The sequence below is a fragment of the Podarcis cretensis genome (genome assembly GCF_951804945.1).
Source record: "Podarcis cretensis genome assembly, chromosome: 5".
NCBI classification, from domain to species: domain Eukaryota; kingdom Metazoa; phylum Chordata; class Lepidosauria; order Squamata; family Lacertidae; genus Podarcis; species Podarcis cretensis.
In genome coordinates, this window is record NC_137174.1 from 27,212,466 (window position 1) to 27,231,618 (window position 19,153).

General features: G+C 42.1%; 1 protein-coding gene across 7 annotated transcripts in view; it reads right to left on the reverse strand.

Annotated features, from left to right (window-relative positions):
• The window catches only part of RHOBTB1 (Rho related BTB domain containing 1), a 65,503-nt gene that overhangs the window by 1,996 nt on the left and 44,354 nt on the right, over nt 1-19,153 (reverse strand). For all 7 annotated transcript variants that reach the window (XM_079975651.1, XM_079975649.1, XM_079975652.1 and 4 more), the window contains 6 exons: nt 18,009-18,194; nt 13,892-14,868; nt 11,859-11,977; nt 3,208-3,358; nt 2,404-2,492; nt 1,183-1,288 (listed from right to left, as the gene is read on the reverse strand). In XM_079975651.1, coding sequence (XP_079831777.1) covers nt 1,183-1,288; nt 2,404-2,492; nt 3,208-3,358; nt 11,859-11,977; nt 13,892-14,868; nt 18,009-18,194 — 1,628 coding nt within the window. The remainder of the gene's footprint in view (nt 1-1,182; nt 1,289-2,403; nt 2,493-3,207; nt 3,359-11,858; nt 11,978-13,891; nt 14,869-18,008; nt 18,195-19,153) is intronic.

Sequence of the window (19,153 nt, forward strand, 5' to 3'; positions counted from 1 at the left end):
ATATTATTCTCATGTAACTACTACTACATGGGGAGGAAAGCAATGCTATCGATGAAATTCACATGCATCTCAATCTCTAGTAAATGGGTAGGCAAACTAAGGCCCGGGGCCAGATCCAGCCCAATCACCTTCTAAATCCGGCCCGTGGACGGTCCAGGAATCTCGTGTTTTTACATGAGTAGAATGTGTCCTTTTATTTAAAATGCACCTCTGGGTTATTTGTGGGGCCTGCCTTGTGTTTTTCTTTGAGTAGAATGTGTGCTTTTATTTAAAATGCATCTCTGGGTTATTTGTGGGGCATAGGAATTCGTTCATTCCCCCCCAACCCCCCCACAAGGTCTGAGAGACAGTCGATCGGCCCCCTGCTGAAAAAGTTTGCTGACCCCTGACAAGTAGGGTTGTCTTCTGAAGCCATATCCATAATGTATTTTGTGAAAGCCACAAAGACCACCAAGTAACAAAAGTTTGGGATTTCAGGCCACAGTTTAACTAATTGTAAACACATCCCCAAATTAATATATGCTTGTCTGCCCTTTCTTAAACCTCTGTTCCATCTCTGACAAACTTCACCTCTGATTCACTTCCTGCTGTCATTCACTTTTTGCAACCTTCCAACTTGAATTCAAACTTTGGTCAATTCAGCCAGGCCTAGATTATCTTAAAACCAAAGGATCACACACGGTGGCGGCATGCCTAATACAGGTAAACAGAACTCTGGGCATGGCTCCTGATGCAGGGAGAGATATGGTAGATGCAGCTCCTCCTACCTGTTGCCTCCTGGCCTTTATGCTTGGTCCCTATCTCACCTAATGTGGTGAGAAGGATTTCATGTTAAAGGTGGGGGGGGGGAGGATGAAAATGAATGGGCATAAGATGCTGAGGTTGCTCCTGCTGCTTCCCATTGCACTGGAAGCTTTCAAGGTGTCCTGTGTCTGGATAGTTAGATGGCAACACCATTGAGACTCCCTTCCCTTCCCATTGTTCTCTGCCAACCCAAACCTTGCCAAAAGCTCAATGAAAACCTGGGTTTTGGGAGCCAAATGAAATAATGCAAAAATGCATGTATGAGCATGTAAATTTACTTGATTTGTAGCCCCCCTCCTCCCCAGCTTTAGAATAGAGAGAAGGCAGATGTACAAAGGTTGGAAGAAAAGGCGGAGAAAGCTTGCTAAACGGCCTTACCAGGAGATTTAGTTTTGATTTCCTTTCGGAATTTGGAACAAACACTGTTGTAGTTGGTGCAGATATAGTGCAAGCACCAAGCTGCCAGCTGGTTAGCGTTGTGGAACTGGAAAAGAAGAGAACCGAATTTATATTCTGTAGAGTTAGCCAGTATGTGGAACAATTCTGAAGCTAACGGCAAGCGAGAATTACTCAGGGATTGAGACATCACAGCGGCACGTGACAAAAACTGATAAAGCCACAGATACAGTACTATGGAACCAGCAGGGCTGAAAACCAAAAGTGCAACAGCACCCCCCCCCCAAAAAAAAAAAAGTTGGGACCCAGAGCAGAGCTGACTACTTTGAGTCAGGGTTGCAGATGGATTCACAATCAGAAATTAATTGAAAAAGCTGCTGGGGAAGGGCTGAAGTTGAGTGACAGAACATCTGCCTTGCATGCAAAATGTCTCAGGCATCTTCAGGTAAGACTGGGAGAGACCCTGGTCTGAAATCCTGATCAGTGCCAGTCAGAGTAGGCCTTACTGAGCTAGATGTACCAATGACCTGACTGTAGAATGTAAGGTTCCACACTTAGGTAGGAACAATCAGATGCACAAATATAGAATGTGGGACATCTGGCTTGACAGCAACACCTGTGAAAAGGATCCTGGGCCTTAGTTAGACCATAATCTTAACATGAATAAACGGTGTGATGCAGCGCCTTCCAACTCCACAATTCTATGATACTATGACTCAGTGTTAAGGCAGATTCTTACGATTCCAGCTTGTCAATGAAAATAAAGTACCAAGGCAGCAGACTGCCAGGAACCCCATGGTATTTATTCAGCGTTTGCTGGTCTCCCAAGACCAGAATTAAGACCAACTTTTGGGAGAGGGGGAATTGCACGAGTGTGCATTTGTAGTAGAGTCAGTGGGCTGGGAAAGAGTTAAGCACCACTCTCATTCTCATCTATGGATGCCCCACCCCTGCATTATCTCAGCAAACACAGGTTTGGGAACATGTGTCTCCTAAGACGATGTACTGACTTTTCTAAAGAAATAGCAGGTTGGTGGGAAGGTATCAATTCTCAGTAACCATGGTTATCATCACAGAGGCTTTCTAAAAACTGAAATATTATTTTGATCCTTGGGAAACAGCAACCTTCCAAGCATTACACATTCATCATCAGGAAGTTCCTCCCCTCCCCCCATGTGACCACAGATAATATATTATACTAACCTGGGCTATTTCCAAATCGTACAGCACATCTCCATCTATGCTAACACCACTCACTGATGTTTTGGTAAGCTCCTGCACAGCATGCTGCTCTGTTGGGGTTGAAGAGAAACACAAACTAGTTTACTGTGCAGAATAAATCTAGGTCCCTCCAGCCCCTGTTTCAACTGCCTTTCATCCATTGCAAGACTGCCCAAGGAAAAACAATACTACTATCTGGCTTGACATAGATTTCTTTTTTTAAAGTCATGGAACAATCTTGCTTCCAGCCACTTCTCTTTGAAACAATTGGAGGGCGGGGGGGGAGGGGGGGAGGAAATAAGCAATTATTGGAATTAACTATCATCATATCACTAACAAAATAATTAACCATCAGATTAGAGCAGTAAAAGTAACTTGGACTGCTCTTTTATGCAATACTTGCTTGAACTGGATTAATTTAAAATTGCCCAAGCTCCATTATTAGACCCTTAAAACAGGAATTTGCAATGGAAACTTTAGTGTTCATGCTCTTTCAATTAAGAGTAATCAAGTTGCCTAATGGGCATTATGAATTGCAGACACTTATTTGTGTTTTGTTGCTTAAGCATACACAAGAATGTGGGCTAAATTAACTCAGCGCAGAAAAAGAGTGGAGGAAGCAATTATGTTTTTCTAACTGAAAATATGTACTGCAGTTTGATTTTAGGAAGAAATACTGCGTGTCTGTTTTTGCCCAAAGATTGTGGGGGAAAAACAACAGCTGACAATTTCAACATCATTGGCAGGAAGCTGAAGGCGACACTTGTAAAAAGAGAGAAACCTTACCTGCAAGCGCAACCAAGTGTGGGAGGCAAAATCTGTTTGCCAGTGCAATTAATTCAAGCGTATCCAACTCCTGACTGGATGATAGCTGCTTGGTGTACAGATAATCCAGAACTGCTTGCATGGAAGTCTTGTTTATATTGGGAAGAACAACCTGGGGGGTTGGGGTGGAAAGGTATTTTTAATACACTCAGAGCTGGGAGATGATCTACTCTAGGATAAAACACTTGGGCCATATGGCTGTTGCTATTTGCCCCCAAATGCAACTCTGCAATACTTTTATAAAACCAGAGAAAGAGGTTGAAAACAAGAACGTCTTGTTGCAGAATAATTTTATTATTTATACCCCACTCATCTGACTGGGCTGCCCCAGCCACTCTGGGCAGCTTCCAACTTATATAAAAACATAAAAAACATTAAACATAACAAAATCCCTATGCAGGGCTGCCTTCAGATGTCTTCTAGAGGTTGTATGGTTACTTATCTCCTTAGCTCAAGGGGGTCACATAACTCCATACCCTCCAACATTTCTCCAATGAAAATAGGGACGTCCTAAGGAAAAATGTGACTTCCCGGGGTCAAATCAGAAACCAAGATGGCTTCTATATCTGGGACTGTCCCTGGAAAATAGGGACACTTGAAGGATCTGTAAGAGGCCCTCATAGTAAAACAAATGAACAGTAACCAAACTTCCTTCATAAAAGCACTGCTCAGCTTCTGTGTTGTTAAACTAAAAAAGAACAGCGGACATTTTATTTTCAGCAGGTCATCACCATCTGTTTTGCACAGCAATGTATTAAGTGGGAATGTCCTTGCAGATGGGGTAGTTCAAATTAGATACTGAACTATTTGTGCACCGGTTTCCATTCCGGGCGGCTGTTTTGCTAATGTCTTGTAAAGGACCAAGTTGGCATAGATTGACCCCTTAGGATGAAGGCTCTCCACAAAGAGCTGCAGGTTAAGCCATGGACAACAAAATCTTCCCCCCCCAAATCAAAGAACTTAAAAGTGCTTAACTTCAGCTTGATCATGCACATGTGTTTGTGCATGCACACATGCACGCACAAGCAAGGATGAATGTACATCCATCATGAGCCAAACACCTGAAGGGGGAGAAAACCTACATATATCAGGTGAAGAAAAATAATAGGTACAATATACACAATGTCAAGGGCACTTCACATTGTCATTTTTGGACTTTGCCTCTGCATTAGCTCATTCTTGTTCTTAATATAAACACCGAGCAGCTAAAAATAATTCAGAGATGCTCTCTGGGCTGCTGATTATTTTTCAGCACCTAGCAGTATTACCTTTCCTAGGACAATTGCTTTCAGTAACTCCGTGTTTGCTGCTACAAACACTCCCTTAGCGCTTCCAACAACTTTCTTTCCCAAATAAAAAGTGATTATGGCTATGGGATGAGAGCCCTTTGGCAGTAATGCAGAAAGAGGCCAACCTACTCCCCCAATGGTATAAATATAGCAGTGTTTTCCAAACTTCCGATACTTGAGACACATCAGTTTTTCTAAACTAAACTTGGAGACACACTTCGCTCCAGGTCTGGAAGAAAGAATGGCCAGAACACTAGCCGTGCATAAGTGCATCTGGAGATCTCTTTTAAAAAGCAGAGTGTTGTCATGCCCCTCTGCGCCAGGACAAACTGAGTCATCCTACTATAGCACAACATTGAAGCACACTGCAATTACCTGCCCCTACAGAAAGAAAGGAAGCCTCAGAGCACTCTCTAATTCATTCATTAAATTCCTCACAGAACTCCAACAAGGTCTCATTAAATTACAGAAAGGTGGTGCAGCACATGCTCTGAAATATATGTTTGGGGCTTTAAAAAGGGTGTTTTGTTGTTGTTTAAGGATAATATGTGGGTCTGTCCCAACTGATCAAGCCTATCCAGCTGCTCCTCGTGGCTGAACTTGACAAATAGGCAACATGGTACCCCTGAATATCTGCCTTCCTCCTTGACCACCCAAAGGCACCATTCACGAGATACCTGGGTATCCCTTACACCTCACAGGGACCACCTACTCACTAATGAGAAGTGCTTGCATTGGTTAATCAGCACTGTTGTTGTTTTCTTTGACATACCTTCCCATTCTTTCTTTCTCCCTTATATCCTGCCATTATTGATTTTTTTAAAATCTTTGTTCTATTTGGAGTTGTATTTTGGAATGACTTAGTGACATTCTTAAGGGACTGTTGCTCCATCTCCTACCCCTTCCTACAAACTAAGCCACTTGGGGTTCAGATGCACACATTTTCGTGAAAATGTGAGGAAAGCAAGTTGCCCTTGCCCAGGGTGATGAGAAAGCTCTCCCTGCTGGATAATTGGCTTGGAGCTCTCTAGCCAGAATGAAAAGCAGATGTGGTGGCACAAATATACCAGAAAGCTGGACTCCTGTACAGCTAGCATATCTCATAAGGCAGGTGCAAGCATAGGTTCTCTACAATTTTTTTTAAAAAAATGTGGCCCATCAGGGAAGATGTAGGTAGGGGTATAAAAAGATCAGAGAGGTGCAGGTGTCATAGGTCAGACCTACATGCAAGTGTCTGCTACAAACTTTGGTTGGGTTCACATTGCTGACTGGTGAAGAGAAGTCATAGAATCATGGAATCATAGAATTGTAGAGTTGGATATCCTGGGGGTCATCCAGTCCAACTGCCTGCAGTGCAGGAATCTCAACTAGATCATCCATGAGAGATGGCCATCTAAGCTCTGCTTAAAACACCCAAGAAAGGAGAATCCATCCCCTTATCAGGGACTGCGTTCCACTGTTGAACAACTCTGACCATTAGAAAGTTCTTCCTGATGTCAGAATCTCCTTCCTTGTAACATGAATCCTTTGGTTTGGATCCTAGCCTCTGGAGCAGGAGAAAAGATGCTTGTTCCATCCTCCATGTGACAGGCCTTTAGATATTTGAAGATGGCTATTATATCTCCTCTCAGTCTCCTCTTTACCAGGCTAAACCTACCCCATTCCCTCAACTGTTCCTCATAGCTTTTCTTTATTACAGTTTTCCTCAAAAAAGGGGGGGCATGATCAAATGTGAGAGGGAGTGGTCCTACTGATGTGTGGTTAAAGGACTGAGCTACAAAGACCAAGACCAACAGCTTCCTTTAAAATATTTTGCACTGCTGAGGTACAATTACTATGTACTTTCTGGCAGGAAAATAGGCTTTAAACATCATCATCAAGATGTGGTCAATCCCAGCCTCCACCTTTTCTATAACATGTTAAATGGCCCTGAATGTCAAAGAGCACAAATTTCTGAACAATCAGAATAAACCCTATGTTCATCACAGGATTAATTTCAAATTGAATCCTCAGGAAGTAGATAAAACTTTCATTGCAACCCAAAAGGCCTAGCAAAACCTGATTAACTCTGGTTATTTTGTCTTACCTTCGCAGCTAAATGTAATTAAAAATGTAATTCCTAAGGCCACATTTTTAAAAAAATATTCAAATACTTTCCCTGTACTTCAGCCTTTTTTGTGCATGCAAACAGTTTTCAGGGAAGAGTCATCCAGTCTCTTCCTCACCCGCCCTGTAAACTCTGTGAGACTCAGAAAGAAACAGTGAGGAATAGGAAGCAACCTTGTTCAAATTTCAGTGTGAGAGTTGTGCCAACTACTTCTCGTTAACATCCTCCCATTTCATCAGTATGTATTGCTGCTCTCTATTCCAGTGTTGTACAAGAAGAGAGGCATATCCAGAATTACATGGCCAAAACAAATACTGCCAAAGAAGGAAGTCTTGACTCACAAGTAGGGAATCTGTCAGTTTCAGTTTCTTCCAGTTTCCAAACTTAAGTTCAGTTCTTCACATCAGATTGTGATTTAAAAAAATAAAAAAGCTCTGCCCAATAATTCATCAGCATTTTAGTGCAAATCTCTCCTAATATACACAATTTTTAATATCCAATTTTGTACAATGTACACATTTTTGAAAGGCAATGCTGCCTTATATAATGCATTTTTGTATGTTATTTTTTCATAAATGTATGCATTTTTATGCACACTTTACCTCAGTAAGTACATTTTTTGTAAACATTAGTTGGCTGCACAACTGCGCTGTAACATTCAGAGAAGTGCAAATTTCAAAAGATGGCTGTTTCCTGGTTTGTGTATTGTTTCCAAAGTGTGGATTTGGTAGATTTGCCTTTAAATGTGTTTCCAAAGTGTGAATTTGGTAGATTTGCCTTTAAATGTGAACTCAATTAAATTTCTTCCACATCTATACTTGCAAGCTTTGACTGTTTTTTGTTTTGTTTTTTCAATTGAAAAGAAAAGGGAGGAGTTAAGTACATGCTTGCACACAGCTTCCTTTATAGGTGAGCGGCTATAAAGAAGCAACAGCCCTCCCAAGGAATAATATAATACAGCTCCACTGTCAAATAAACAAGGTATAGGCTACAGAGTCTTCAGCATTATTCTGACTGCAAAGGGGTGGGTTGCCATTTTGCCTCATGTCCTTGACAGGCACATGCAAATCTAGTGTCAGCATGAAGCAACCTTGGGTTCCTGTCACGGCACCAACAGGGTACACCTCACGGAAACTTGCTTCTTCAAAGCTTTCACCCTGGAAGATTTCTCTTGAGCGGCCACCATTGTGTTTTCCCCACAGTGAACTGGTACTACATCAGAGTGGGGATTGAAGAGGTGGGATGATGGGTGCCAGGGAAAAAAACAACATGGCTCTCAGAAGCTTTGCCATCTCCTACAGCTGAAAACGAAACAAGAAAAGCCCACAACTGTGCCATAGTGTGAAGTAAGTTCTCCATGAATCTCAAGCGGGCCAACCCACATGGATGGAAGGAGGGCCAAATAGGGTACTTTGCCAAGAGCACCCTCAAACATGGGTAAAATCTGCACACATAGAAAAACCGTTCTGAAAATTCTTTTTTTTAAAAGTGTTTTTAAAAATACATTGAATTTTCCATAAGGCTCACCATCACCATCTACTGTCACATTGTATATTGCACTTAAAACACAGTTAAACATTTTATTTGAAGCCCCAGAGCCAGTCCTAGGAACATTAAAAGTTAGGGTGGAGCTCCCGTTCCAGCTTTGGACATCCTCAGTTAAGTGCAACTACACTCAGCATGCCTCAGGGAAACCCTGAGCCACCTTAAAGTAAACGCTGGAGGCATTGCTGCCAAATGGAAGCTCGTGGATTTCTTGACAGGGAGTGGCGCTAACAGCTAGGCACTGAACAGGAGGCAAACTAATACTAGCCAATCTCCAAAGCCACACAATATACCTATGAAAGCAACCCACAGGTGTTCCAGAGGCATTTTGAGCAGGAGCTGTTCTTGGGGGTTGGCTAGCGAAAGTAACTATTGCAAAAAGTCCAGCAACTGTCACCTTGTTTTCCTCCAGGAAAATTTAGCTAATATGATGTTAAATAAATGCAGAATGCATTCAAGCTCAGTTGCAAAATAATAATAGTAATATTTGGAACCCACTGTTCTAAAAAGACAAGCGTGGTTTCTAGCTGCCACTAGGGGAGGGCAAAGACCCACCATCTCTCACAGTGTCTTAGATTTAGGTGGATTAAATTTGAAAACTGGAGATATTTTCGTCGGTGTCTGTTGCAAGGACTAAGTGTGAATGCATGAGTTATTGCTGCAAATAACCTGTTCTCCCTGCAGAATTTCAAAACAATAAATAAATTAGAAGCAGCTCATTATATTTATGTCAAATTGCCTCAGTCTCTACGTGCAATACACGTCTTGGAACCAACTACTTCCCTGTACATTTCCATGGCTGTGCTTGTACTATTGAACTTAAAGATCTCAGTTGCGGTGCTTTATGTGCTTCAGAAATCCAAGTCTTTGCAATTAATATTTTAAGGTTACCAAGAAGAACACGAGCTATTAGGGTTTATAATTAGGAAGCAGATTGTAGAAAATGAATATATGTTCTTGTTGCAGGAGAGCTGCTTACTAAAAAATCAAGGTATGTATTTTTAATGAGCCACCTGCTGAGTGTGCCTCTGGGGAGGGAATTATGCTTACTGCTGTTTTAAAAGTAATGAGAAAAAATTTAAAGTAGAACACAGACTTCCAGAATATTAAATACAAAAAAGGAAAAAAAAGAAGAGAAAGAAAGCTAAGCCACAGCATTGCTAAGGGGTATCATTTTTCCTTGATGTGGATGCCTCCCTCAATACTCAAGCAGAAAGCAAAGCTGCTATCGTTAAAATGTGATAAATAATTAGGAAGCTGTCCCAAGCATCTGAGTTTCGACAAAAACTAATCAGGCTGGGATGAGCCGATCTGCCCTTCTTATTTAAAAGCATAAATATGACACAAAACCGATAGTCTCTTTCCGTGTTGCCACTAGCACTTTAGCATTCCAGATGATACTTCATAGCAGTGTAGATAATGAGTATTCTTCACTTTAAGAATGGAGGTGTCTCAAGGATCTTCTTTAAAAAATAATAATTTAAGACTGTAGTAGGTTTTTATTTAGAATTCTGGTTAAGGTCTGGCCAGCGCCATACCGAAGGCAACTTTATCACAAAACTGCTCTGCGGCTTTTGCTCTGTAGCACAGGATCATAGAATCTGTAGACCTGGACGGGACCACAAGGGTCATCTAGTCCAAACAACTGCAATGCAGGAATTTTTTTTTGCCAAGGGTGGGTCTTGAACCTGGGACCCTGAGGTTAAGACTCTTATGCTCCACTGACCGAGTTATCTCAGCTTGCAGTTGCAGTGGCCATTTCTGCCCATGCTGTAGAGGGAAGCAAGGGGCAGATGGGGCTTGTCACTCTGGGAAGGCAGCCCATCTAGGAGAAGGAAAACTGACCCTAAACCTCTGCTGCCTTGTGGGATATCTTTGGGAGAAGAGAGGGTTAAGGAGTAAACCCTACGTATTGCTTTGCTTTGCTTCGGACCATATCAGTGATGTCAAGGGGGGGTGTGTCTCTTATCATATGGGCAGCCCAGGACCTGACATTGAGGAGGTCACTTCAATGCTGCTAAAGCAGCTGTTTGGCTTCACCTCCCGAGGCACACTCCATTGTCTCTTGAGACAGACAGGTGCCAACAACACTGGTTGTCAGCGCTCCTTTGAGCACAGTTTCAAGTTTGGTTTCCTTTCAAGCCCTAAATAGCTTATGGCTAGGTTATTTGAAGGACCATCTGCACTGATCTGAGCCTGCCTGATTCTTAAGATGGGCTTGCTTGTCAGCCTGCCAGGAAGGTCTGCTAGGTTGCTGGGCTGGGTGTAAGAGACAGGGCTTCTCAGTGGTGGCCCCACCATTATGGAGCTTCCTCCCACAGGAAGTAAACTTGGCTCTTTCATTGATTGTTTTTTTTAATGGCCTCTGGTTGTTTACATCTACTTTTAAGTACCGTATTTTTCTGTGTATAACACGCCCCCATATATAAGACACCCCCTATTTTGGGGAACTCAAAATTAAGAAAATGGGGGGAGATTGCCCCCGTGCATAAGACTACCCCCCCCCCCCCGTTTAACATTATTTTTGGTAAAAAAAAAAACCACAGAAAAGTATGGTAATTAATTTGAGGCTGCGCTGGGCTTTTATGCGTAATTCTATTACTGCTGCTGTTTTTAAAAAATAATTTCACTGATGGTTTTTTGACTGAATTGTTACACTGTTGAATTTGTATTTTATTATTTTAATTTGTTTTATGATGCAAACCACATTGAAAGGTGGTATAAAGGTAAAGAGACCCCTGACCATTAGGTCCAGTTGCGGACGACTCTGGGGTTGCAGACAAATACCTAAAATAACCCAGAAGGGATGGGATTAATACAGTATATGGATGGAAAGAGACCCTCCTCTAAATGAGGCAGTTTGCTTGATATTTAATTATGTTTCCAATAAGATCAGGCCCCTGCAGGTGTGTACTTGACAGAGAAAAAGCTATTGTTTAGTTGTGATTTTCATGAATGATACAACATGCATTTCTTTGGTAGCCTAGATTCAGAACCCGTCCAAGATGTCACAATGATTCCATTTGAAGATATAATGTGCTGCCTAGCAGTTGAGACTTTCAGAATGTCTGCTTTGATAACAGAGTCAGGGAAGGAGGGGCAAAACTCCTATTCTCCAGAGAAGGCCTGCTGGAAAATCCTATTGCCAGAAATGCCGATCACACTCTTTGGGTTAAAAATCAGGAAGCCAGACAATACTGCCAGGAGACCAAATTTTATCCAGGGCACTTCTATCTGTGACCCCCAGAAAAATGGCTTGAAGAGTTTTCCTGTTCTTCTAGTTTCTCCCACCAAAGTTCATCTAAAACGATCTTCTTATACACAACAACAGTACAGGGACACCAACATTTAATTTACTTTAAAATTCAAATTTAGGAAACGAGAGAGAGAGAAATTACCATAACGACTGAAATTTCTTGAGAAAGGAGTCACTTAGAACCTAAAAAATTTTTTCTTCCAGTAGCACCTTAAAGACCAACTAAGTTAGTTCTTGGTATGAGCTTTCGTGTGCATGCACACTTCTTCAGATACACATTTTGAAAATGCTCTCTGGGCTAGTGATGACAAACTCCAGCAAAATGTCCCCTTTGTTTAAACCACTGCAGTTTATCAACCCAAAGGGTAAAGCTTATGGCACATTATTGAGGCTACACACCAAAGAGAACAAGTACCTCAGTGTTTGAGCTTTCAATGAACGATCCTCCAAACATTGCAGACATCCATTCACAGCTACAGATCAGTAGTGGCTTGTGAGCATTAATGTTTCCATCTTCCAGCTTAAACGTCACATCTGCCAATGGGATCAGAGAAACAGAACCATAACCTATGGTGGAAAGTGCTTGGAGCCAAATACAACAACTGGAGGAGGGCGTTACAGAAACTGGAGGAGGGCGTTACACAGCTCTCTCACGAATATTACTGCAAATGCATCCAAAAGGGCACATAATAATTATTTCTAAGTGAGACACAGATGACCATTAAAACCTGGGCCTGCAGAGGAGGAACAGCTTTGCACCCTTCACTTTTTGGAAGTTTGGCCACTGAAGGCTTCATATACACAAATGGAAGCAGTTTAAACTCGTCCACTCAGACACGAGTCGTTTGCTTGTGTGAATACATGCAGCACCCAGCATCTGACAATATTCCACTTCATGCAATTCACCCAAGAGGATACATGTCTCAGAATTAAGGAGCATAGCTCAGTGGTTGGTGGTGCACATTCTTTCCAAGATACTGAACATTCCCACTTAGGGCTGACCAAAGATCTCTGTCTGAAACCCTGGAGAGATCCTGCCAGTCAGTGCACAGTTTCTGATATAAATAGAGTAATGCTTTGACTCAGTGTAAGGTAGCTTCTTAGGTTCTTGATTCCTGGTTATGTTAGTTCTTAGGAATGGGCTATAGAGAAAAATATTAATGAATCAGTCTGCCTGCATGATGAAACAGGATGTACATATGCAACTTTAATTCCTAGACTCAGGTTCGTATTGATTTGAACTAGCCAGCCAAATCTTTGCTGTGGACCTCTAGTTATTTCTACTTTTTCTTGTGCAGACTAATGGTTTTGACTACATTAAATTAAACTGATTTAAGAGCCACACCCTGAGATTGGGGGCGGGGAGGGGGCCCTGTTGCTCTAGTGCAAGCATAGGCAAACTCGGCCCTCCTGATGCTTTGGGACTACAACTCCCATCATCCCTGACCACTGGTCCTGTTAGCTAGGGATGTTGGGAGTTGTAGTCCCAAAACAACTGGAGGGCCGAGTTTGCCTATGCCTGCACTAGTGGGAGTCCTTGCACTGCCTTCTGCTAGTGGAATGGGCTAGCTGAATGTGGTGCCTACAACCCTTATTTCACTCCCTCATCTGAGAAGTCATTAATATTATCATTTAACAGGCACAGAACTGCAGCTGACAGACATTTGCACAAGGCCATCTATCATGTGTATGGACATCCAAGATTCACTTCTAATTACTTCCTGTTGTACCACAGTGGCCCTGTAGCTTCAACCACATGGAGGAAGGTAACATATCAGCCAGCATACTTCCTGGCAATGATTTCCATCAATGCAGTGGAAGCATTTTTTTTTTTAAGCTGCCATGCTCACATAAATCCCTACCAGGAAACAGCTCATATGTTGCATCCTACATTGGGCCTGTACCATAGAGCTAGGGATAGAATGATTTCCCCCACATATTAGCGCAATTTGATATTTTACTTTACCTTTAAATCCTCATGAAAATTCACCAGCATTTTACCACAAATCTCTCCTAATGTAATTTTATATGCAGTTTTGACCAATGTGCAAATTTTTGCAAGCAATTATCCCCAATGTAAAGCATTTTTGCACCTTAGTTTCACTAATAACTTCATTTTCCCCAATATATGCATTTTTGTAAACACTAATTGGAGAACTGCATCACAAAACTTGGAGAAGTTTGAATTTTGAAGGATAGCTTTGTTTTGGTTTGCATATTGTTTCAGACAGTGCAGATTTGATAGATTTGGCTTTAACTGCATTTTGGATCAAATTTCTCTTCCATCTTTACATAGAGCTGCTGTCCCTGGTAGGGTTTATGATGTTGGAACTGGACCAATGACTTCTACTTGAGTGTTATATATTGCTTTATATATGGAACTATTGATTGGATGACTTTTGTGGATTAATTCAAAGGGATAATGAGGATGTATTCATGTATTCTCACCAGAAAATGTTTCTTTAGAGAGGCATTCTTTTATCCTGTTAGCTTTTCTGACATGGAAAGCCTTTGTAATTTCCTGGTTCATGAAGGCTTCCTTATTCATAATGTTTTCCACCATCATCCGCAGGTCAAACACTTCCAATATCTCAGCAATCTGAGCTACTCTGGTAAGATCCTTCTCATTTTCATCCAGCTGCCCTGTATACAAAAACTGCAGAACAGTTTTAAAAGGCCCAGGCTGAATAGAAGCATCTATCTTGACCACTGTTACAGCACAAGTCCTCTTTGAAACAGGGTTGACTTGGGTTTCTCTATGCATGCTAACAAAGCCTTTGCCCAAAAATGTTGGCGCTTGCTTCAGGCAACTGGCTTCCCCTGCTTCAAGCTCTAACCTTGTTAAAGGGTTACCACCACCTGCTAATGACGTGAGTTTGGCATTCGAAGATTTTAAGGTTGCCATCTCACTACTCTCATCTGTTTCAAGGCTGCATTTTCTGGCCATAAAGCTTCTACTGGCCCTTTCTTTATTGCAAGGAGTTTCAGATAAGTCTGGGGTTTCTTCACATTCCATTAAAAAAAGGTCATAAAACTTTGAAGAGGAGGTAGCTAGGTAGATCTTGTGAGCAAAAATGTGAGTATCTTCCTGGAGGATAAACATGACATCTGCACACAATGGATTGTCCAATAAGTATCCGGCTTCATTGATACTGGTGATGGGACACTCTGGGATTTTGATAACCGGAGGAGGTGCCTTTGGAGGTAGAAATGGAGCTTGAAGCAAAGGCTTCTGAACTTTCTTCAAATGCGATTTCCAGAACTGTAGATGTCTCCTGGAGATCAGGGCAGCTCTAATGGCATTATCGAACACATCCTTGACGCCAAACTGGTCAAATACACTGGTTTCGTAATATGGTATCCCAAGCTCCTTGGCAACCTCTCTGCCTCTTTCTGGTGGCAAGATGTCTCCCCGTTTGATAGGCCTGTGAAGTAAACAAAGAAACAAGTAGCTCATGAGAGATGGATATGGCTTCCATATCTCATTGAAATACACCTATGCATGGGTAGTAGTAGTTGTAATAGTAGTAGTAGTAGTAGTAGTAGTAATAATAATAATAATAATAATAATAATAATAATAATAATAATAATATATCACTTAATTCCCTGATGGTTTTAAAGCACTTTATGAAACATAAAAACCAATTGCACAACACTGCTAAAGTACATAATTAAAAAAATATACGATAAAACAATCTCATAGCAAATAAAAGAGGAGACTTTGGTCAATGGAATGGTTGGTGGAATTCCAGTACAGATGGGGCCTCTTGTATTTCAGCAGGAAGTGCATTCCACAACACTGCTCCTACAAGTGGAAAAGACCATCTTCATGTCACCCTAAGCTGATAATCATCAGGCTGTGTGGTAAAGATTATCAGCTTGGTGATCTTAATGCCCTTACTGGGCAATGAAGGGGAAGTCGGCCTGTCAGGTGACTCTGGTCCAGAGTTATTTAGGGCTTTATATGTGAGTAACAAGACACTAAAACTGCCTCAGTGGCTGATACACTGCAGGTCCCCTCACCAACAACATGATGTGTGCCAGGTAAAGTGCACCAATTACCACCCAGGTCACAATATTCTGCACCAGATGCAGCCTCTGGACCAGTCATAAGGGAAGCCCCACATAGAGGGCATTAAAAGGTAAAAAGGTAAAGGTACCCCTGCCCGTACGGGCCAGTCTTGACAGACTCTGGGGTTGTGCGCCCATCTCACTTAAGAGGCCAGGGGCCAGCGCTGTCCGGAGACACTTCCGGGTCACGTGGCCAGCGTGACATCGCTGCTCTGGCGAGCCAGAGCCGCACACGGAAACGCCGTTTACCTTCCCGCTGGTAAGCGGTCCCTATTTATCTACTTGCACCCGGAGGTGCTTTCGAACTGCTAGGTTGGCAGGCGCTGGGACCGAGCAGCGGGAGCGCACCCCGCCGCAGGGATTCGAACCGCCGACCTTTCGATCGGCAAGCTCTAGGCGCTGAGGCTTTAACCCACAGCGCCACCTGCGTCCCATATAGAGGGCATTATAGAAGTCTAAATGTGAGGTGAGCCACAGAGGCTATCTTTGTTCAGAAAAGGATGCTGTGGATGCACCTAGGCCTCCATGGACAAAGATTGTTCCAAGAGCACTCCAAAACTAAGTACCTATTCCTTCCAAGAAAGAACAGCCCCATCTAGAACAAAGTATTTGAATCTTGGACCTGGGAACCACTGACCCACAATGTTTCTGTCCTAGCAGGATTCCGTTTCAGTCTATTCCAGCATCCTTAACTATCCCTCCAAAGCAGTGCCTGGAATTTCATGGTTATAAGCTCAGCCTGCACTTCTTTTCTTTCCACAATCATTGCCTACCCCCTCCTTAGGTGGATTTTGAGCCCACTGTGTGATACTAAAGGTGCTCTTGAATTACTGATCCACAATAATAGCCTCAGGGCAAGCTGGATTTAACTTTTCTGTTTAAAACATTTAAAAATATTTAAGTTAACAAACATTACAATCTTAATAACATGCAGGTATATGGATCAGTATTTCATTTTTCCATTGATTTGAATTGTGTGTTGTTATTCAGGTAACAATAGCATCATTCGAACAACAACTGGTTATAGAAAATATGCTGTAACAGCACCTACCATCCTCAGCTAAGGGTCAAGGTTCCTTTGCATCAAGTATTATGGAAGTACTATTTCACACAGGGCAAGGTTAACCTTGCCAGTTAGCTCAGTTGGTTAGAGCATGGTGCTGATAATGCCAAGGGTCATGGGTTTGATCTCCGTATGGGTGCATATTCCTGCATTGCAGAGGGTTAGACTAGATGATCCACGGGGTCCCTTCCAACTCTTATGTTTTTATCTTTATGGAATTCATTTCTGTATCACATGACCATTTCTGTTAGCTTCAGTGGCTTTTAAAAGGGTTTAGGCAAGTTCAGGATGGCAAGCTTTACCAATGAGGGCTATTGCCTTTATCAATGAGCATCTTTGCTATCAATGAGCTATTACTTGAAGCAAGGTGCTTGAACTCCATTCTGATCCAACAAGGCTCTTATTATTTTGAACACTGTTCCACGCAACAAGAACATGGGCTTTCTGGGTCAATCTGACACAAAATAAACTTCTTTTTTTAGAAACAGAAAGCAATTGCACTTGAAAATCAGAAGTATGCATCTGGCACCAAATCAAGCAATTGGCTGCAATTGTTGGACCAGGTTTTTTTGTGTGTGAAACCTGGACCTCAGCAGCAGAGAATATGCTTTAGAGTCATTTGGTTCAATCCAAACAGTTATAGGGTACTAGGTTGCAGGTTAAGACTTCTCCTTAAGATCTTGGAGTTCACTGTCAGGTGGAACAGAGAGTACAGTATTAGATGAACCAACAAACTGACACAGTATAAAGCAACGTGTCATATATGGGGATGGCAAACCAGTGGCCCTTCAGATGTTGCTGGACTGCAACTTCCATGACCTCTGACCAGTGGCCATGCTGGCTGGGACTGATGGGAGTTAGAGTCCCAGAACACCTGGAGAGCCAAAGATTCCCCATCTCTGATATATACTGTTAGGACAGGGGCAAAGAATCTGTAGGCCTAAACTTGCATAGCCCTCAGCATCATCCAGCTCTTACTGTCCAGACCACTGTTCTGAGAATTGCTTCCTCTTTGTGTCTGCACACATGTAAGAGAAAAGATGTGGTGGCACCGACAAATTAAAGAGTTTTGGCAGCAATAGGCAACCTGATGTTGTTACACTACAACTCCCATCATCCTTGACTACTGCACCCTGCTGCCTGGGCTGAAGAGAGCTGTAGTCCAACAATATCGGGGGGGGGGGCAGGCTGCCCACCTGGAGCTATGCAATCCTGCAAGCACTGCCCCCTTTTGGTTATGGCTCTACCCACCACTAACTCTGGCTCCTGACTGGCTTTTGCCATTAGCCAATGTGCCTTTATAAGAAAAAGGTGAGCCACTCCTGATTTAAGAGACAGAAGACTACATATTCCCCAGAAGCTGAGATGCATACTAATATTGTCAATTGGAAACATGGATTTCTTCTACTGAATATTGAAGCCAACTTTACCTTGCTAATGGCCTTCTGGCTCGGTTTACAGCTTCCAGATCAGCATATCGAAGATCCAGTTGGCAACCAACCAGAATAACAGGTGTGCGAGGACAGAAATGCTTGATTTCTTGATACCACATGGTTTTCACATGATTCAGGGAGTTAGGGTTAGCAATGGAAAAACACAGGACAACAACATCGGACCTGGAATAAACATGCATTGGCTTAAGTGAAAATTAAATCTCATCCTCTGTGTGTAAAAAGGAAAAGGAAAACAAAAAACAACCCTATATTCCATGCGCAGCATTTCCCTTAGGTGTCTCAAAACCAGGTTCCTAGAGAACACTTCATACTCATGCAAATTATTTGTTAAAATCCTACTTTCTTCCACAACCCCCAAGACACCAGAGAACCCTCCTTATTTCCTGACAGGAGGTGTCATCTTCAGTGAGTAAGAGCCATTGCCAAAATTCTACAACAGCAACTACAGATGGGAATGGGCTGCCATTTTGCTTCCATCACAACATGCCAAACTCTAATTTGTAGAGAAAAGTTAGGTGGCTGTCCAGCCATTTCTTAATAGGAACATGTAAGGTGACATGACACAGAGATTAGTCAAGAGTGCATCTCAGATTGGACCATTTCACACAGAATATAGTAAAAATACCAGGTTTGCCACCAAGTGTAAATGCAACAGGGAGGTATCTGGCTCTCTGTTGAGGATACCTGTAGGATGCCTGCATTTCCAACATTTTTTGTCTCATTCATACATACTTAGGTGTGCACTTTAAAAGCAACAACACTTGCATACGTGCATATTTACAAGATGTGCCCTTAGCTTCCTCAAGCTGGGAAAAGAATGAAGTTTCTTTAAGCTGGCAACAGTCAGCCCCAGTGCACTGAATGTTATAGACTATGATTTTTTTTTTGAGATTTTTTTTTCTCTTTTCTTTTCTTTTCCCCCCAGTTACTTATTTTTATTTATTTTCTAGTGGGGGGAGCTCCCCCCCCCACCCCCTATTTTTTTAAAAAATAATATTTATTACTTTTAAATCTTACAAAAAAAAGAAGAAAAGAAGGAAAAAGAAGAGAAAAAAGGCAAAGGAAATACAATACAATACAATACAATATACAATGCACAACACAACATTAACACATTAAAC